This window comes from Ochotona princeps, chromosome 10 (genome assembly GCF_030435755.1).
Source record: "Ochotona princeps isolate mOchPri1 chromosome 10, mOchPri1.hap1, whole genome shotgun sequence".
Lineage (NCBI taxonomy): Eukaryota > Metazoa > Chordata > Mammalia > Lagomorpha > Ochotonidae > Ochotona > Ochotona princeps.
In genome coordinates, this window is record NC_080841.1 from 50,806,190 (window position 1) to 50,828,479 (window position 22,290).

Consider the following 22,290-nt stretch of genomic DNA (forward strand, 5'->3'; position numbering starts at 1 on the left):
GAGAGACAGAGAGAAAGATCTTCCATCCGATGTTTCACTCCCCAAGTGAGCCGCAACGGGCCGATGCGCGCCGATCCGAAGCCGGGAACCTGGAACCTCTTCCGGGTCTCCCACGCGGGTGCAGGGTCCCAATGCACTGGGCCGTCCTCGACTGCCTTCCCAGGCCACAGGCAGGGAGCTGGATGGGAAGTGGAGCTGCCAGGATTAGAACCGGCGCCCATATGGGATCCCGGGGCTTTCAAGGCGAGGACTTTAGCCGCTAGGCCACGCCATCGGGCCCAATGTTGTTTCTTTTCTTTCAATAATGTATCATTACAGAGTATAAGTTTGTGCGTTTACCTTTAAATTGCTAGTTGCTTTTTTTTCTGATGTTATTGCAAATAAAACTGGCTTTGTAATTTTATTTATGGATTAGTTATTCTATTATAAAAATGCAATTTATTTTTCTATGTAAATCTTGTTTACTATAATCTTGCCAAATTTATCAGTTGTCATTGTTTTTGATGGATTCCTTAGGCTTTTCTGTAAACAAGATACATTTGTGAATAGATACAGTTTTACTTTGCACTTTACAATACAGAAGTCACTTACTCCTTTTTCTTTCCTAATGCCCTGACTAGAACTCTAATGCAAATGATGGATAAAAAATGAGAGCAAATATTCTTGACTTGTTTATCCTGTTAGAGTTAAAATGTTCAGTCGGGTTTACCACAGTATATTTGTTATTTTTTTTTCATAAATACCATGTATCAGGTTGAAGAAGTTCTATTCTATCCAATTTTTTAGTGTTTTGAGTGAGTAAGAGTTTTAAACAAATTTTTTTTTAATTAATGGAACATGTGGCTTTTGCCCTTTACATGAACTGATTTTTGGATGTTAAACCAATGTTGCATTTCTGGCATAGATAGTGCTTGGTTGTGATTTAAAATTCCTTTTTATGTATTTGCTAGTATTTTGTTGAGGAATATTGGTATAATGCTTCCTTTTCTTGTAATATCTTGTCTGGCTTTTAAAAAAAAAAAAAAGGTTTTTTTTTTATTGCAAAGTCAGATATACAAAGAGGAGGAGAGACAGAGAGGAAGATCTTCCGTCCGATGATTCACTCCCCAAGTGACCGCAACAGCTGGTGCTGTGCCAATCCAAAGTCAGGAGCCAGGAACTTCTTCCAGGTCTCCCACGCAGGTACAGGGTCCCAAAGCTTTGGGCCGTCTCAACTGCTTTCCCAGGCCACAGGCAAGGAGCTGGATGGGAAGCGGGGCCACTGGAACTAGGACTGGTGCCCATATAGGATCCCAGCACGTTCAAGGCAAGGTCTTTAGACACTAGGCCACTGCACCAGGCCCCACCTTGTCTGGTTTTAGTATTGGAGTAATATTCGCCTCATAGAGTGAGTTAGAGATTGTTCCCTCCTCCAGTTTAGGGAAGAACTTATGAATGATTAGCATTAACTTGTCATTAAATGTTTGAGATAATTCATTCATGAAACCCTCTGGGCCTAGAATTTCTTTATGTTTTCAGCTACTAATTAAATTTCGTGGAACCAGTGTTGTGGTGCAATGAGTTAAGCAGCCTCCTGCGACACCAGCGTCCCATATTAAAGCACTAATTAGAGTTTTGGCTGTGTTATGATCTAGATCTCTGCTAATGCATCTGAGAAGGCAGCGGAAGATGGATCGAGTACTTGAGCCCCTGCCACCATGTGTTGGCGCTCCAGGCTCCTGGCTTTAGACTGACCCAGCTCCAGGAGCTGCAGCCATCTGTGGAATGAACTAGCAGATGAAGTTTAGCTATCTCTGTCTCTCTGCAACTGACTTTCATATACATGATTTTTTTCAATTTATTGCTTAGATTTATTTTATTTTTATTTCATAGTCTATTATTATTATTATTATTATTATTATCATTTTATGATACAGTTCCATAGGCCCTGGGATTTCCTACACCCCTTCCCCAATTCCCTCCCCCTCTCACTGAGTTCCCCTATATTATTACTATACTGTAGTTCTTTATGTCCATCATTGCGGGCATGGACAATGGCAGAGTCCAGATTCATATTGTCAGATTTCATTGAGAGTCCATCTGTGGTCTTGAAGTAGAGATGCATACTGCATTGTATCCTCACATCTGGATATGACAGTTTCCATTACAGTTACTATACATCCCGACTTAAATGAAAAATCACAATACAAAATCAGCAACAGGAAAAAAAAATAGAAATTTACAATGCCATGAAGTTAATAGCATGCTACTAGATAATGATAGTCTTCATTACAGTTACTATACATCCCCTTAAATGAAAAGCCACAAAACAAAAACAACAGGAACAAAAAGAAATTAGCAATGCCATGAAGTTAAATAACATGCTGCTGAATGACTAACGTGTCACTGAAGAAAATCAAGAACCTTTTTTAGAAGATTTATTTAATTTTATTAGAAAGGCGGATATGCAGAGAGGAGGAGAGACAGAGAATACCCTCTGTTCGATGGTTCACTCCCAAAGTGAATGCAATGGCTGGAGTTGAGCCAATCTGAAGCCAGGAGCCAGGAGCTCTTTCGGGTCTCCCATGCGGGTGCAGAGTCCCAAGGCCCTGGGCCATCCTTGACCGCTTTCCCAGGCCACAAGCAGGGAGCTGGATGGGAAACAGGGCCGCTGGGATTAGAACCGGCAACTATATGGGATCCCGGGCGTGCAAGGTGAGGACTTTAACCATCAAACTATTGCTCTAGGCCCACATATACATGATTTTTTTGTTTTGTTTTGTTCTTTTGTCCTAAGATTTATTTGTTGGAAAGGCAAAGAGAGAGGATGGGAGAGGGAACGAAAGAGAGAGAGAAGGAAGGAGGGGGAGAGCAAGAGAAAGAAAGAGGGAAGGTGGGAGGGAGGGAGGGAAAGAGAGATTGAGAGAGAGATTTTGAGAGAAAAAGTGATCTTCTGTGGGCTGTCACTCCCCAAGTGACCACAGCAGCCAGAGCTATGACAGATCGTAGCCTGGAATCAAGAGATTCGCCCAGATCTCCCATTAGGGTGCAGTGGTGCAAATACTTTGGCAATCTTTTGCCGCACCTGGAAAGGTGCATTAGCAGGGAACTGGGTTGGAAATGTAGCAGCCAGATTCAAACCAGCACCCACAAGGGATGCCAGTGTCATAGCTGAGGCTTAACCCACGACACCATAACACCAGCCCCTTTTCTCTTTGTAAATCTAGGCAGTTACAACTCTACATTTCCCTTCATGTAATACTTGAGCTACATGCCCCAAGTTTTGTGTGTTAGGCTTTCATTTTCATTCACTTAAAATTATTTTTATGTTCCATCTTGTGATTTCTTCTTCAACTCATTGGTTACTTAGAAATATATTATTTGATTTGAACATACACATTTTCCAAACGTATTTATTTTATTTCTAATTTCATTTTTTTGTGACTAGAGGAAATACTCTGTCCAATTTTAATCCATCTAGATTTATTAAAGTTTGATTTGTGGTTATCTGGTTTATCCTGGAAGTATTCCATGAACACTTGTAAAAACTATATATTTAGGCTTGGTGCAGTAGTCTAGCAGCTAAAGTCCTCACCTTGCACTTGCTGGGATCCCATATCTGTACTGATTCTAATCCTGGTGGCTCCACTTCCCATCCAGCTCCCTGCTTGTGGCCTGGAAAAGCAGTGGAGGATGGCCCAAAGCTCTGGGGCCCTGCGCTTGCATGGGTGACCCAGAAGAAGCTCCAGGCTCCTGGCTTCGAATCTTCAAGTAGGCTCAGCTCTGGCTGTTGCAGCCTTTTGGGAGTGAATCAGCAGATGGAAGATCTTCCTCTCTGTTTCTCATCTTTGTATATCTGACTTTCAAAAAAAACCCTGTATATTCTCTGTTATTATAATATTCTATGAAATGTGTGTTAGCCCGAGACTTTTATTTCCTAGTTTATCTCCTGATAGTTACTTTTTCATTACTGAAAGTGTATTGAAATCTTTCACTATTATTGAATTGTCTATTACTTCCTTCATTCTATCATTTCATCTGTTAGGTAAATGTGTTTATAATCATTGTACTTTCTTGATGGAGAAAGCATCCTATTATAAAATAGTGATAAATATATAGTTCTAAAGTGGCTGTGTACATGGAATTATTAGATATCTGATGGACAATGTAACAAATGGTATTGTTAGTTTAGTAAATTGTGGCTAGAACCATGTTAGAAGTGGCTAATGGGGCCTGCAAAAAACAGAAATTTCATTGATTTTTATGGTACTATGGCTTAGAGCATAAGAGCTTTGGTGGCAATCCCGTAACAGCCCTAACACGGAGTTTCCTTGACCCAATAGGCTTTCATTCTTTTTTCATAAACACTTTTATGTATTTATTTGAAGGGCAGACTTACAGAAAAAGAAGGGAGAGGAGGAAGAGGAACAAGAGGGCGGGGAGAGAGAGAGAGAGAGAGAGAGAGAAATCTCACATCAGCTGGTTTTGACTGGGGCGCGGCCAACCTGAAACCAAGAGCCTGGAACACCATCCAGATCTCCCATGTTGGCAGCAGGGGTACAAGCACCCAGGCAACTCTGCTGCCTTCGGCTGGATTGAAAGTAGACAGCCTGGACTTGAATTGTTGCTCATGTGGATTGCTGGCATTGCAAGCAACTTAACCTGCTGTGCCACAGTGCCAATTCCAGGACCACATGATAATTCAGCTGAAACCCATCACTACTAATTGAGGTATGTGCTTCCTGAGGAAAGAAGAATTTCTGCAAGTGTTTCCTTAGTACCCACTACCTGATTCCTGCTGAGTGCTTGCTTTCGTAAGTTATTCTCTGTATCCACTTCTATAGATAGACTTAGCCGTGTCACATTTCAGATTATGAAGAATAAACAGAAGGCCCTTAACACTTAGAGACACAACCCATTAAACTATCACAAAAGTCAGTCTTATTGGTTTTCTCACTAGTGGTTCTGGCTACTTAAGGACTGGATAAAAAGCCTTTAAAAGAAAGATTTATTTTTATTGGAAAGGCAGATTTACATAGAGAAGGAGAGACAGAAAGATCTTCCATCCACTGGGTCATGCCCCAAGGTCAATAGGAGCCACAACTGAGTCAGCTAAATTTAACCTCTGCATTTGCTGTTGGAAAATATTTTAGTTGCACATTCAAAACCAGAAAATAAATCAAAGTTTTCAGTAGCACAATTACAAACATAATCATAGTATAACTGGCCCAGTAGCAAGCAGCACTTCCATAGTAACAGCAATATAAATATTATTGATTTAAGCAAGTAAGTATATTATTCGAGAGATAGGGAGAAGGTATATAGGTAGGCATGGTATATGCCAAGTGTAGCTTTTTAAAAATGGTTTATTTACTTTTTATTGGAAATATGGTTTTACAGAAAGAAGGAGAAACAGAGAAAAGAGCTTCCACCTGCTGGTTCACTCCCCAAATGACTGAAATGGCTGGAGCTGTACTTAACTGAAGTCAGGAGTCAGGAGCCTCTTCCGGGTCTCCCACGCAAGTGCAGCGTCCCAAAGCTTTGGGCCATCCTCATCTGCTTTCCCAGGCTACAAGCAGAGAGCTGGATGGGAAGTAGAGTAGCCAAAATTCAAACCAGGGCCTATGTGGGATCCCAGTGCTTATAGTGGAAGATTAGCCTGTTGAGCCATCGTGCTAGCCTCAAAAGAGGTATCTTCACCTGCATATGAGAAGGTAATAGATGTTGCATATAATTACATAGAAGGGTATTTGGAACACCTTTTGCAAAATGAAATTTAGCTCATTCCAGTGCAATTTTGAAATCTGCAGATTTCATGATACATATATTCCATAAACTTTTTAAAGACTCCTCTTATTAAGAGTAGCGTAAGAATATTTGGGAATATGGAGAATTTTGGAGGAGGAAGAGCTGTCAGAGTTAAGATTATTTTCCTTTGGAACTATAGTAAAGAGTGAGAATGAATGGGGTAATATCAGCATTTGAATATTATCTATTTTATCTAGGTTAATGTTTATACACTCTTAAAGACAAAATACACTAATTGTCACTATTCTACAAGATAGACCAGAGGACTGTCTTTTAGAATAAAATGTTTGATTTTTCTCTTCGTAGAATCTGGCATATGATAATACCAATGACATCAAATGATGTGATAAAGGAGATTAAAGGGAACCAAGTAGTTTTTCAGGATTGCTTCATTGCAGACGGTCTTTTTCTGATGACCTTTCCTGCATCGACTATTCCAGAGCATCCTGCTTTTTTACCACTCTCCTCACCGCCCGGGAGTCAGATAATGTCAACCTGGGTTGCTTGTAATCCTTCATCTGTTGTTGTGGTCACTGATATGGAAACTTTTCAAACACGGGATTCATTTCGCACTTGGAGCAAAGTCAGAGTGCCTCCAAATGTCCTAAGTGACAGTGAAAGACAGAACGTAACCAAAGTGGAACTATCACCGGATGGAATTTTTTTTTTAATAAATGGTGTTCTTTACTTAAGAAATAGTTATTTATTGATAAAACTAGGAGGAGAGCATAATCTACCAGATGGAATCATTGGCATTAGAGCAAGAAAATGGTGCTGGGTGAAATATATATTCAAGGTTAGTATCATATTAAATATATATTTATTATACATCAAAATTTAACCTGGTTTGCTGGCTTATCAGAGATTACATATAAAACTTTTTAGTTATTTTATCTAGGGTTGTATTCAGCTCTGTCTTTCTGACCCAACTTCTTAGAGGACTCTTTACCACAGAGCCGTACTTCCAGCAACAAGAAATAAAATTAATTTTGTATGTTATTATTCAGAGAAGGCCAGTCGTACTATGGGAACTTCATTTTGCATTGTTATGGATAAAAGTTACCACTCTCAGATTTTTCGCAAAATAAACCCTTTGTATGCTGTCAAAAATGAATAAAATCTTCCATCAACAAGTACTAGGATAAGAATACCTGAAACTTTCTCTTATGTTTTTGTAAGGTTTTTTTTTCCTTGGAAAGGCAGATTTACAAAGAGCAGGATATACAGAGAGGAAGAGATACCATACACTGGTTCACTCCCAAAGTGGCAGCAACGGTAGAAGCTGAGCCAATCCAAAGCCAGGAGCCAGGACCATCTCCCAGGTCTCCCACACGCATGCATGGTCCCAAGGCTTTGGCCCATCTTCCATGTGGCTTCCCTAGGCCACAAGCAGGGAGCTGAATGGGAAGTAGAGCAGCAGGACATGAACTGGCACCCATACAGGATCCTGGCACAAGCAAGGTGAGAATTTTAGCCACTGTGCCATCACACCAGGTCCTGAAATGTTCTAATTACAGAACACCTAAAATGCTTTATAAAAATTTTAACCCTTCTTTTAAGTTTGCTGCTGGGCTCTGACAGGATTTAGCTCACATTAAAAAGTGACCACATTTATGAAGAAGCAAAGTGCCATGGGAGTGAGCAAAATAATAGATTGGATTTATTCATGTGAGGACATTAGGTATTGCAATGGACTGAATAGAAACTAGGCTTAGTAGATTTAAAGAAATGAAAAATATAAATAGGGGAAAAATATTCCATCTGATGGCAAGACGTAATAAAATTAAAAGTAAGAAAGTTATTATCATAATATTTATAAAAATGACCCCCTGGGAAGGGAAAGCCACAGTGGTTGGGAAAATAGCAATTTGGGAGTTCTGATGATATGCTATATCTTAATACATAGTTGCCATTATATGAAACTTTTATTTGTGATAAATCTGAATTATATGCATTTATATTTGGTAGTTTTTACATATGTAGGTTACGTTTCAAGTTTTTTAATATATAAAAGTAAATTATACTGTTCATTTTTATTACAGTTTGGCCATTTATAATTTGTGTATTTATAGAATAAAATGATATAATTTATGAATGTAATATAGAATAATTAAATCAAGCCAAGTAATGTATTTATTATCTCAAATGCTTGATATTTTTTGTGGCTAACCTTGGAAATTTGCCCTCCTAGGAAGTTTCAAGCATACAAAGCTCTATTACTAACTAAATTTTCCATGCCATGTAATAGAACTCTAAACAAAATAAAAATAACTGCATATTCCTCTTCTCTGAAATTTAGTGCCCTTTTTTAAAAATTTATTGTCCTTTAATTATTATTTTTCCACAGCATTCATTGCCACAGTCTCTAGGGATTATAGAGACTGTTGTATCTAATTTTTTTATACGATTCTGTAAAATAAATGTTTTAGATTCAACACATACAGGAGGACATGTGGTATTTGTCTTTGTACCTAATTTATTTCACTTAGCAGCAATGTCCTCCAATTTCATGCATCTTGTCACAAATGACAGAATTCCCTTCTTCTTAAAGGCTGAATGGTAGCAGGGACTGGGTCAACAATGAAGCAGCAAAGACATAAGTGCTCACTTTCATGACTTCCATTCAAAGCAGTACTGAAGGTTATAGCCAGAGAAATTGGGCAAGGGAAAGAAATAGAGGGTATTCAAATTGGACGCAAAGAAGCCAAGTTGGCCCTGTTTGCAACTAGCATGATATTATATACAGAAAACTAAAACTATTAGAAGTAATAAATAGGCCAGGTGTAGTTGTAGAATTTAAAAAACAACATAGGAAATCACTAATGTGTCTATATACTAATAGTGTATTATCTGAAATAGCACACAAAAGAATTCCAATTATAATAACAATAAAAACTTAAAATACCCAGGATGAAACAAATCTATGATAAAAACTATAATATAGTAATGTAAGAAATTGAAGGGCACCACAAATGAATGGAAAGATATCACATTTTCAAAGGTTGGAAGAATTAATATTGACATTAATATCATTAAAATGTCATTTTATCCAGGACTAGCATTCTAACATAGAAATTAAAGTTTTCCATATGAGATGTTAACGTCCCATATGGGCACCAATGTGTGTCTCAGCTGATCTACTTCCCATCCAGCTCCCTGCTAATGGTGGGGAAAGCAGTTAAAAAGAGCATAAGATGGACCCAGTAAAGTGGCCTAGCAGATAAAGTCCTCACCTTGAACGCTCCAGGATCCCATATAGGCGCCAGTTCTAATCCTGGCAGCTCCACGTCCCATCCAGCTCCCTGCTTGTGGCCTGGGAAAGCAGTTGAGGATGACCCAAAGCCTTGGGACCCTGCACCTACGTGGGAGACCCAGAAGAAGTTCTGGCTCCTGGCTTCAGATTGGCACACCACCAACCATGCGGTCATTGTCTGTCCTCCTCTCTGTATATCTGACTTTGCAATAAAAATAAAAATAAATCTTAAAACAAAACAACAAAAAAAAAGGGTGCAAATGTTTGGGCTCCTGCCAGTCACAAGACAAACTTGGATAAAGCTGCTAACTCTGAGTTTCAGCCTGTCCCAGTTCTGCGTGTTGCAGCTGTATGTGCTTAAAAAGGAATTAAGATTTATTTAAAAAATAGTATTTAAAGAATACAGTATGTATTCAGTTATGTGTAATACATTTAATATACATGCCTATGATATTACTGAGAAATATATGAAATTATAGTAGCTACATCTTTTTTTACTTTTAAATGTAGTAAATTGGGAAACAGAAATAGATTTCTCCCTACCCCCCTCAAAAAAAATCAAAGATTTTTCAACTTGTTTTTAATTTTTTCACAGAATGAAGTAGAAAAAAGCAGCCTGATAATCTGGACAAAAGATGAAGTTTACCTTGGATATACTAAGCTTAAATTCATCCAGATAGGAACCATAAGTAAATTGAAAAGTCTCGTGAACATGTCATCCACTGCCACTTTGACCATACACAATGCTGCGTATACAGGACACCCTGTGGAATTCGCTGTGTTTTTAAGTTACTGTACTGCATGTACTGTCACAAAAAGGATTTACACAGTGATATACAATGAAGACTTAAGAGAGTGGATGTACCAAGACTTTAAACTAGATGTCCCTATCAACAGTTTTTTAGTTCCTTATTTTCTATTTTCAGCAATACCAGAAGTAGTGCTATCTGACGGACATAGGATCTATTATTGTTATCAAAATTTCACTGTTTATGGAGTTATACAAACTGCTACAGGAAGCGGCAATCTATTATTATTATCAAATAACAGCGTTATTCATGACATTTTTATGGGTGAGGCATTTGCATTCTGTTAAAATTATTCTATATTTCACCATAGACTGCTATCTTATAAAGATGTAATCATTTGAAATACACAAATGTATGGTGCTTTTTGATATATAAAGGTGAACTTTTTACTACTTTTGAAGAAATACATTTTAATTTTATGTTCAACTAACAATAACTAGGATCTCACAGGACAGAATGACCAATTCAAGTTCTTTCACTCAGAGTTTTGCGCTGGTCAGTCCGTAAGTGCTAAGTCAGCAATTGATCCGTGTATAATATGTGTAGGAGATGCTGTGGTGTGGTGTTAGCTTCCTAGGATTACCATTAAAGTACCACAAACTGAACTGCTTAAGACAGAAGAAATGTATTTTTTCTCAGTGCTGGGACTAGAAGTTAGAAATTGAGATGTGGCCAGGGTCGTGCTCCACCTCGGACCTGTAGGGGTACGTCTTTCCTTGCCTTTGGCTGGTGGTCCTTGCCCTTAGTGGCTTGCAGCTGCATCGTTCCAGTCCCTGCCTTAACTTCACCTGGCCTTCCCCACACTAGCGTAGGGCCCACCCTCCTCCAGTACGACTTCATCTTCACTGCATCTGTAATGACCTTATCTCCAAACAAGGTCACACTCTGAAGTAGGAACCAGCACTAGAATTTCTACATCCCTGATTGGGCATAGTTCAAGCCATAACAGGTATAGAAGCTTTAAGTGAAACTGTATTCAAACTCATAAGCCTGTCATCTAAGCTCTCCAAGCTTCAGTTTTATAATCTAGGATTGCTACAAATTGAAGAGGATTTGGCTCCCCAAACATGCAGCTATTTAGACTCTGAAGTCGTATGTTAAGGATTGATGGACTGAGGGAGACAACCAGATGTAGTTATGGCATCTGAGAAGTAGGTTTGGTGGAGGGCTTTAGGTCATTGAAGGCATGTTCAGAGAAGGTGATTCTCACAAAAGCATTGGTTCTTTCAGCTGAGTTTTGCTCAGCTTCTGTCTTTGCTTGCTGGTTCCCCCTATGGTCATTGCCCTACACCTACTCCCCATTGCTATCTTGGGCCAGATGCCAGACTGATGGGGCTGCCATCCTGAGCTGTGAACCCCACCATGTAAGTCAAATTTAAACCCTTTTCTTCCAAAGAGACTCTCCTCCAAGTGTTTTAGTTAAAGTAATACAAATATGACTGACACAATAATAGAGAACTTGCAGGCTGATAGGATAAGGGGTTATATGCAATGTGCTAAAAGCAATGCTTGGCAGGTGTAGCCTTCAATGTATGATAGTTCTTGATTTTACTATTGTAGGGTGCACCAATAAATGGTATAGGCAATGTAAGGAAACAGTTTGATCTTCAAGGAATCTATTTAGAAGACAAAACAACCACAGCGGCCTTTGAAACAACTCAGCACAGCCTCTTTTTGAAACACTTGTTTTGCATTTGGCTTCCAGGGAAAATGTCTGGTTTTCCTCCTACTTCACTAACAACCTCTTCCCAGCCTCTTTTTCATCTTCATGATGGTGATTTGCATTACCCTTTTACCTCTGCCTGTAATCCCTAGCCTGACCTTGACCCTCCTACTTCCAATTTTCTTCCCTGGTGTTGTCACAGGGACCACTAGTAGTCTTCTCAGACTCCACACACCCCAACCTGACTTCCTGCTGCTCTCACACTGCCACTCCTGCTCCTGGGCCCTATCTGACTCATCTGGTAGGCAGCAGTGATCTCTTTCCAGGCTGACAGGTCATAGATGGAGTTATTTTGAGTGAGCAGAGAGACAGAGAGAGCGCTTGTCAGCCGATTTACTCCCCAGATGTCTGCACTTGGAGTCTCCTGCGTGAGTGGCAGAGAACTGTATCTTGGGGCCATTGCTTGCTTCCTCCTGGGGTATATATTAGCAGGAAGCTAGAGCTAGGCATCAAACCCAAATACTCCAAATGCAGATGTCTTGGAGTCTTATTTCTAACCAAAACAGGCTATAATCTCTTTACAAAAAAATTAGAGAACATATATATGTATATATGTGTGTATGTATACATATATACATATACAATATACTATATATATAATATATAGCTATATATAATATATAGCACATATATAGTATATTGTAGGTACAATTCTAAGATAGTCATATTTCCCTCACCTGCTCTGCCCCTCCCTCAGTCTTTTTTTCTTTTTTAAATATTTTCATTTAAAAGGGATTATTTAAAATAATCATTTTAGTCCACTGTGATCTGGCATGTATGTTCACAATTCAGTAGATATAATTAGAGTACAATCTATAGTAATTTATAAAGATGTTACTAATGCATTCAGATTCCAAATCTAAGATGCATAATCACAACAGATCTCCAACCTCTTGAATTTACCTTCTTCATTTCAGCCAATCCTTTCCACATGATGTCTTTTTATTTTTTTAAGACTTGTTTATTCTATTACAAAGTCAGATATACAGAGAGGAGGAGAGACAGAGTTAAAGATCTTCTGTCCGTTGATTCACTCCCCAAGTGGCCGCAATGGCTGGAGCTTAGCTGATCTGAAGTCAGGAGCCAGGAGCCTCCTCCGGGTCACCAATGTGGGGGCAGGGTCCCAAGGCTCTGGGCTGTCATCAACTGCTTTCCCAGGCAACAAGCAGGGAGCTTGCATGCACCTGGATCGCGTATGGGTACTGGTTCTAATCCCTGAGGCCCCGCTTCCCATCCAGCTCCCTGCTTGTGGCCTGGGAAAGCAGTTGAGATGGCCTAAAGCCTTGGGACCCTGCACCCGCATGGGAGACCCAGAAGAAGCTCCAGGCTCCTGGCTTTGGATCGGCTCAGCTGCTTGGGGAGTGAATCATCAGACAGAAGATCTTCCTCTCTGTTCTCCTGCTCTCTGCATATCTGACTTTCCAATAAAAATAAGTAAATCTTGGAAAAATATATATAGTGCTTCACCAATAGTAACATGTGCATCGTTCTGCTATTTAAGTGTATCATGACATTGCAGGTACAGACAATGATGGAAAGTCCAGCATCCCATTGTCAAAATATATTTAATAGTTTCATTGGGGTGTCCATCTTTTTGGGGGGCATAGAGGTGCTTACTGCAATATATCCTTACTTCTTGATATGCTAGTTTCCATTATACAGTTCCTCCAGATGAATATATGTATGTATTCATATGTATGAATATATGTGTATATATATTTGTATATATCTTGTATTTTGCATGAAGGTTGCCTTATATCAGGGAGAACATATGTTATTTGTGCTTTTGTGATTGACTTATTTCACTGAGCATTAATGGTATTTAGTTGGGGTCATTTTGTTGCAAATGGTAAAATTTCATTCTTTTTAGTGGCTGGTTAGTATTCCATTGAGTAGATGTACCAGTTTCTTTATCTATTCCTCTTTTGACAGGCCTCTGGATTGTTTCCATGTCTTTGCTATTATAGAATGTACTGCAAAACAGCATGATTGATGGTTAGTTACAATAACACAAAATTTTCTCTTTTTTTTCCAGATTATTATGGGAATATCTTAGTAAAAATGGAAAATAATGTGATATTTTTTTTCAAGATTTACAGTATAGATGCAATAAAGCTGCATACATGGTTAAGTGAAAAAATAAAGTCATTATTTATTCTGAGCACATCTGGTGAAATACATCTCCTGGAGGCTTTGGACAATGGTACAGTAAAAACAGCAGAATATCCCTTACATCTGGAAATACAGAGTGCAGCTTTTAAAGCAAAAGACACATGCCCATTCTTGGCATTTCATAATAATGTCTATAATATGTTTTACATTATTGATAAGAGAGACACCCTAAAAGTTTGGGCTAAAGTAATCTATCCAGAAAATACTGGTGTGTACATCGTTGTGGAAACCTATGGTCCACGAATATTAACAATAAATGAATACCTTTTCTATGAAATTGCATTAGGATTCTTCACTAAAACTCTGGTAAGTTAATATTTTTAATTCATTTTTATTTTAATAGATATAAAAGTAGAATATTAATCAGTTGAGCCAAAACACCATGGATGCTGGTTCGTGTCCTGGCTGCTCTGCTTCCCATCCAGCTCCTGCTTGTAGCCTGGAAAAGCAGTCGAGGATGGTCCAAAGCCTTGGGACCCACATGGGAGACCCAGAAGTAGCTCCTGGCTCTGGCTTCAGACCAACTCAGCTCTGGTAGTTGCAGCCATTTTGGGAGTGAGCCAGTGGATGGAAGATCTTTCTTTCTCTCCTCTCTATAAATCTACCTTTCTAATACAAATAGATCTTAAAAAAAGAATATTTATATATTTTTTAAGATTTTTTTATTGGAAAAGTGGATATACAGAGAGGAGGAGAGACAGAGTGAAAGATCTTCTGTCCGATGGTTCACTCCCCAAGTGACTGCAATGGCTGGAGCTGAGCCAATCTGAAGCCAGGAGCCAGGAGCCTCCTCCGGACCTCCCATGCAGGTGCAGTGTCCCAAGGCCTTGGGAGGTCCTCAACTGCTTTCCCAGGCCACAAGCAGGGAGCTGGATGGGAAGTGGAGCTGCCGGGATTAGAACCAGCGCCCATATGGGATGCCAGCGCGTGCAAGGCGAGGACTTAACCAGTATGTTATCGCGCCAGGCCCAGAATATTTATATTTTTATCAGTATATTTCCCTTTAGGTTTAACTTGGGAGATTAAAAAATATGTAAATTTTTAATAAATTATAGTATAGCAAGTCATTAATTCCACAGCCACAATTGTCACTTTCCATTATCCAAGGCAAAAAAAAAAAACATATTCTTCCAAAACTCCTAGATTTCCAGTTGTATTGTTTGCCTGTATCTGCTTACTGTAGATATGGATGCATGCTATAGACTGGATAATGTATAAAAAGCAAAAAATTACTTGGTACAAAGTTCTGGAGCCTGGCAGGTTTGAGAGCATGGCCTAAGCCTCTGGCAGTCTTCGTGGTGGAGGGCGTCCCACATTGAGCAGCCTACCAAAGCTGCTCTGTGGTACCCCATTTCCTCATGACCTTATGTAATCCCAAAAGCACCCCCTTCAAATACTATTAGCATATAAGTTTGGGGATTAAATTTCCAACATGTGAGCTTTCAAGGGACACATTCAAATCGTAATAACTTCTTTTTCTAACGTATAGCTTTTTTTGTCAAGTTCTATTATCTATTGTAGCATAAGAAGCCACCTCAAAATCTAAGGGCTTCAAACAAAATCCAGTTCTGTAGGTCAACAATTTGGGCTCTGTGAAGTAGCTCTGCTTGCATTACTGGGCTTCAGTCCAGGGGCTGTGATCACTTCACAGCCCATCTGGGAAGGAATGATGTAAAAATTGACTCATTGACATGTCAGATTGGTGCTGGCACTGGCTTACTGATCTAAGCCGAAGTAGTTCTCCCTGCTCTGTGTAGAGGAGGTCCAGCCTGGAAGATAGTCCTGGCTGCTCTGTATTGATGTCTCAAGCTAGTGTTGCAACATGGTAAGAACAAAAGCGGAAAGGCCTATGGAGGCCTAGATTTGGCCACCTGCTAAGTCAGTCAAACCAGATCACAAGGTCAGCCCTAACGCATGTGATGGAGAAACAGACTCGACGTCTCACGGAGATGCCGCAAAGCTGCACTGTTAGGGACATGCACACAGGAAACAGGGGTTACTGCAGTCATCTTCACACATTATCTATCATAACAGACATAGTCCAAAACCATATACATTGATATGTTTTCTAATCAGTATAATAAGCACTGTACGTGTGGCTTAAATTTATTATAAAAAATTATGCAACCCAAATCGCAGTTTCTATCTCCTTGTTCCATGTTACAGGTTCAACCTAGTTAAACAAATAGACTTCAGAAAATTCATGGAAAAATGGCATTAAAAGATAAGCTTATTCTGGTACAGATGGTGAAATTGATGCATATGACGAGCTTTCCAAAGTTTTATGGAGCTATTTCTTCTGAAGAAATTATTCATGAATTTACAGTTTTTTGCACCAGAATTAACTGATTTCTAATTCCATTTTCTCTGAACTTGAAAAAAACAGCATCATGTAATAGGCAATCTCTTATCTGATATGCAATAGTGAGAAGTATTAAGTCAGATCCAAAGTCAGCCTAAGCAGAAAATCATAAAAAGTGAAACTTTTTTCTTTAACTTAAATGAATAAATGTATATTTCTTAGTTTTTAAAATTAATACAAAGGAAACAGATTTTATGTGTTTCAAAGATGCAATTCTGAGAACATAGCATTACTTCCCTCTTTCCCCCATTAGGCCTTCTAGCTACCTATCTGTGTCTCTCAGCTCTATCTCCCTCTTCCCATGTCTTTCTCTGTCTCTCCCTGTCTCCATCCCTGTCTCTATTTCTATTTCTGTCTCTGAGTCTCTGTCCCCATCTCCATTAAGCTCTCTCAGCTTCCATACTGTCCCCACTTCCTCTGCTCTGCCAAGGCTCTCAGCCAGCCTCACCAGATGCCAAACCAGTGAGGCCATCTGATGTTATACTCAAACTTCCAAAACTGTCAGCCAAATAAGTCATTTCTCATTGTAAAGTTAGTTACCCTAGATATTTTTTGCCATAGTGATGAATAATTAGCAAATACATGGAGAAACTGAAGTTCTAGATAGTTATAATTTATATATAGGTTTTAAAAAGATTTATTTATTTATTTATTTGAAAAGCAGAATGACACAGGAAGAAGGAGGGAGAGGAAGAAAAACAAAGGGGGGGAATATCCTTCATCTACTGGTTCACTCCCCAAATAATCACAATGACCAGGACTGAGCCAGGTGAATGTCAGAAGCCAGGAACTCCATTCCTGTCTCCCATATGAGTGGCAGGGACCCAGGCACTTTGGCCATCCTCTGGTACCTTCCCAGGGAGTTGAGTCTGAAGCAGAGTAGCCAGGACTTACACACTCTAATATGGGATGCCAGCTTTGCAAGTGGTAACATAGTTTCATCCACTGCACCACCATGCTGGCCACTATCATCACTCTTAAGTCATCAAGAAGGGGGCCAGCATGGTGGTGCATCAGGTTAATTGTTCGACCTGTGGTGCCAGCACCCCATATGGATGCCAGTTTATGTTCCAACTGCTCCACTTCTGATCTAGCTCTCTGCTTATCACCTGGGAAAGCAGTAGAGGATGGCCCAAGTCCTTGCGATCTTGCATCCACATGGGAGACCCAGAAGTAGCTCCTGGCTCCCAGCTTCAGATCAGCTCAACTCTGGCTATTGCATCCATTTGGAGATTGAGCCAGCAGGTAAAAGACCCTCTCTATCTAAATTGCAGTTTTAACTGCTGAACTGAACACCCGCTCCCTGAACAAACATTTCATTCTGCCTTCAGAGGACATGTTGTGTATTACAGTGTAGGAAAATGTGTATTATGGTGATCAACACAATGGCACCGCCCGAGGAAGGCATTTCCTGTGCCTAGATGTGCAAAGCCAGATGCCACTAAAACCAGTATCCAGTTTTCCTGCATTACATAAGTTTTTCCATTTTCACTTTCAGATATTAGCGTTTTTTCAGAGTATAAATTATGAGGCAGCAGATGATTACTTCAAGTTGCAGTAAGTATTAAACGTGATACTGAGACTATTGATTTGTGGGTGTTTTATAAAAGTGGTAAGCCTCAAACCCTTTTAAATACCCAAATTTCTTTTTTTAATGTTTGGAACACATAAAATTAATATTTAACTGTATAAAAATGTAAAATTCTCTTTACAGCTCAGTGGAAACCTGATCTATCCAAAGGTTCTCATTCATGTCAAATAAGATTTAAAAAAATGGTCTGTTACTTAAGTTAAGCATTTTCAAGCACATTTATCACTAATGCCTTCCTCAAAGTCTCTGCATGCTGTCCTAATGCAAAAGCGGCAATTCTATTGAATCACAGAAATTCTTTGGCTGTGAGTAGAGTCCCATGAAACACCATCCTTGACTCTTCGATAATGTAGCACTTAAGCATTTGCTATCTATAGAAAGACAACCAACTTGGCATTGTATTTGAAGGTACTTGTATGATTATCTTTATAATTTGAAATTATTTTCTGGAAAAATAACATTTTTTTCCCTAAGAAAATGTCCATTTTTTTCTTCAGTCTTCTTTTAGTTTAAATGATATTGGAGTGTATGTTCTATGGCAAGCATTTTCAAGTTTTTCAGAGTAACATGATAAACAAAAAAGATGAAGCTCTGGTGTCATGGACCTTATCTTCAATGGCAGAAACAAACTGCCAGCAATCAAACAAAATGATGTGACAGTGACCAGGAAGGGGAGAGAGAAAAACACCGACTTGGACAAATCTTTCTCTTTTTGATAGTATGGGGTCCTTTGTGTGGGCTTGGTTTTGCAAATGTTCACTCAGAAACATGCTGCTGTAGAATGCACATCCGATTATTCAAGCTGGTGCATGCATTTGTGTTTGCAAAAAGTAAAAAGCCTAGCAGGTATGATGTACAAGTGAAACTTTCCAATTTCTTCTGTTACTTTTGAGCTCTCTCCTTTTGTCTGAGCACCAAAAAAAAAAAAAAAAAGTTGCTAATAATGAACAAAAAAGTTGCTAATAAAGAACAGCAACTTTTTTTTTTAAAGATTTATTCATTTTATTACAGCTAGATATACAGAGAGGAGGAGAGACAGAGAGGAAGATCTTCTGTCCGATGATTCACTCCCCAAGTGAGCCGCAACGGGCCGATGCTGCGCCGATCTGATGCCGGGAACCTAGAACCTCTTCCGGGTCTCCCACGCGGGTGCAGGGTCCCAAGGCTTTGGGCCGTCCTCAACTGCTTTCCCAGGCCACAAGCAGGGAGCTGGATGGAAAGTGGAGCTGCCGGGATTAGAACCGGCACCCATATGGGATCCCGGGGCTTTCAAGGTGAGGACTTTAGCCGCTAGGCCACGCCGCCGGGCCCAAACAGCAACTTTTAAAAAAGATTTACTTATTTTTATTAAAAAGATTTACAGCAAGAAGGAGAGACAGCAAGGAAGATCTTTCGTTTCCTGATTCACTCGGCAAGAGGCTACAGTGCTAGACCTGAGCAGATCCAAAGCCAGGAGCCAGGAGCCTCTTCCAGGTCTCCCATGTGGGTGCAGGGTCCCAAGGCTTTGGGCCATCCTTGACTGCTTTCCTAGGCCAAAGCAGGGAGCTGGATGGGAAGTGGAGCAGCTGGAATTAGAACCGGCCCCCATATGGGATCCTGGAGCATTCATGGCGAAGACTTTAGCCATTAGGCTACTGCGCCAGGCCCAGAAAAGCAACTATTTGCCTGCTCTGATTTGGATGTGATCTGAGTGTCTCTAGGGGTTCATGTGCCAAAAGCTTGGTCACCAACATGGCAATGTTGAGAAATGGTTCTCCACTTTAACTCTTTAAGAGGTGGGGCTAGTGAAAGGTTATTTTTTTTTATTAATTATTTTGCATTATGTGACAGTTTCATAGGCTCTGGGAATCCCCCACTCCTCCCCACGCCCCTCCCCCCTGGTGGATTCCTCCACCTTGATGCAGTATTACAGTTCAAATTCAATCAAGATTCTTTCGTGAAAGGTTATTGAAGGTACTGCCCTTAGATGAGATTAAAATAATTTTGTAAGCTCTTTGTTAGTTCTCACAAAAACTGGTCTCCATAAGTGGCTGAGCTTGCTCTGGTTCACATTCCGTTGTTTGCCCTGCAGTTGTTTCATGACTTACTCTATATTGTTCAAACATGGAACATCATGAGGTAGAAGCAACTTTACAACATGAGAACCGTGCAAAACTGCCTTACCAGAAGCAGGGAGGACCTAACACCAGCACCGCCCTCCAAGCCTCCAGGCTTCTCACCAGGCTGCATCTCAGCATGTGCACTTGTCATTCATCACGCCTTTCCTCTCCTGTGACTCCCTCCATGAGTTGTTTTGGTTTTTTTTCCCTAGAAACGAAAATACTGGTGCTGTGTTTGTCAATCTTCGACCTAGTAAATATTCAAAAGCATGCGCAGCATCCCAAAAGGTAAGTGAAATGGGTTGAAGAACAAAAAAATAATGTGTTAGTGGTAAGCAAAATAACAGATATTACCTCCATATAACACCACTCCCTTGTTACTTAGCAACACCTACAATGCTTCACTGTAAGGTTGGCATTTTATTTTGACTACAGAAGGTAAGATTTCTGCCTTCTGTGAATGCATTATCTAAGCGGGATTATACAAGTAAATGTATATAAAATGTAAAATTATGAGATTTCAAAGATTGAAAGAGAAGTAAAACTGTAAAAGAAAACTAAAATTAATGGGAAAAGCTAAATTTGAATATGGTTTGTCAAGACTACAAGCCATGTCCATATTTGCCCTGTTTATTCATTCAAAAGATTTACTCACTTGCTCATTCAGAAAGCTTGTTTTCTGTGTGTGATTGTTTCTGTGCTTCAGTATGTGTGTTAGGTAGCTGGAATTAGGAAGATGAAAAGATGAAGTGTCTTCTCTGGAGGCAAACAAAACTAGATTTGACATGGTGGTTAAGCTACCTGTGTCCCAAATTGGAGTTTCTGGCTTCAAGTTCTAACTTGCACTTGGCTCTAGCTTTGTGCTAAAGCAGAGCATGGGAGCCGGCTCAGTTAGCTGAGTCCCTGTTACTAATACAGGAGGCATAGATTGAGTTCCAGCTCCTGGCTTTGCCTTAGGCCACCCTGGCCATAGCAAGCATGTAGGCAGTGAGTCAGTGGATGAGAGAGCTCTCTCTCTTTCCCTCACACAAGTAAATACATCATTAAGAAGCATAGGTACAAGTAGCGCAAAGGAAAAAGTAGTAATTATGATTGGAGGAAGAAAAGCAAAAAAGAACAGCTACATAAAATCACTGCTGAAAAAGGCAGAAGTTCCCGCAGGCAAGTGCAAAGGGAATTCCAGGATCAAACTGTGGACAAAAGGTGTGAAATAGTAACAGGTCATTCAAGCCTCCAGAAGTACTATGACACTAAAAACAAATTCTTCACAACCCTACCTCCACACTAGAAAATGCTTCATTTCTTATTCCTTCTCAGCCTAATATTCAACAATCATATGTTGGGTGCCTCCTATATACCAGCTAAATGTCGGAGACAGGGACCCAGCTCTGCATGTATTCAGAACCATGGCCCACAGAATTCTTCTCCAGCTGAAACAAGTTCAGCCATTGTTAAACTTGCTGGACCAGATGGGTGTGGGCGGACCCACAGGAATGGACAGGAGCCTGTCTTCTTTGTCGCTTTGTCATCTGAGCCAAGCAGCAGAGAACCAACAAAACCCACAGCTCCAACAAGTGGCACCCCACTTTCAAAGCCAGTGCCAACAGCCAGAAAGGTAGACATACAGGCCAGCCGCAGAGGGTCTCTATAATCACTTCCAAAATGAAACTTCAAAGGGAGAAAAAACTCTTAACTCTGTCTCATGTGTTCCTCTGCGGGACACCTGTAGACTTTCTGTCTCCCATCAAGTGCATTGTAGAGGGTGGCATGGGGGAGACAGGAAATGTGCTAGACCTATCATAGGACTCCAGAAAATATTTCTTTGCCTGTCTGAGGGCTTTTTGTACATCATGTGCCATTCTTGGTAATTTCCTGTCTAAGAAACAAAGTATCATGGCACAACATGTCTGTGATGATATTCGTGGATTTTGCACTAGCCAAAGTTACTTCCAGAGAAGCATGGCCTGTGTTAACAATACTTCACAGTCCTAGGATCCAGTGCAGTGACTTAATTGGCTAATCCTTCTCTTATAAGCACCAGGATCCCATATGGGTGCTGGTTCATGTCCCGGCTGTTCTACTTCCCATCCAGCTCCTCGTTGGTTGCCTGGGAAAGTAGTGGATGATAGTTCATAGCCTTGGGACCCTGCACATGGGAGACCCAGAAGAAGCTCCTGGCTCCTGGCTTCAGATCAGCTCAGCTCTGGTCATTGCACCCATCTGGGAAGTAAACCAGTAGATAGAACATCTTTCTGTCTCTTCTCTATAAATCTGCCTTTTTCAATAAAATGTTTTTTAAAAGCACTTCACAGAGCTGTAGCTGACACTGTAGGACAATTCATCATGTCTTCTGTGTTATATTATAGGATACACAGGCAGTTTGTTTTCAAACCATGTACACATATACAATTTTTTTTTAACGAGTTAAGAAGGATCATAATTGGGCCCGGCAGCGTGGCCTAGCAGCTAAAGTCCTCGCCTTGAAAGCCCCGGG

General features: G+C 40.1%; 1 protein-coding gene across 2 annotated transcripts in view; it reads left to right on the top strand.

Moving 5' to 3' along the window:
• Positions 1–22,290, top strand: part of CATSPERE (catsper channel auxiliary subunit epsilon) — a 121,330-nt gene that overhangs the window by 52,511 nt on the left and 46,529 nt on the right. For both annotated transcript variants that reach the window (XM_058669429.1, XM_058669430.1), the window contains 5 exons: positions 6,094–6,583; positions 9,636–10,113; positions 13,608–14,050; positions 17,605–17,663; positions 20,009–20,084. In XM_058669429.1, coding sequence (XP_058525412.1) covers positions 6,094–6,583; positions 9,636–10,113; positions 13,608–14,050; positions 17,605–17,663; positions 20,009–20,084 — 1,546 coding nt within the window. The remainder of the gene's footprint in view (positions 1–6,093; positions 6,584–9,635; positions 10,114–13,607; positions 14,051–17,604; positions 17,664–20,008; positions 20,085–22,290) is intronic.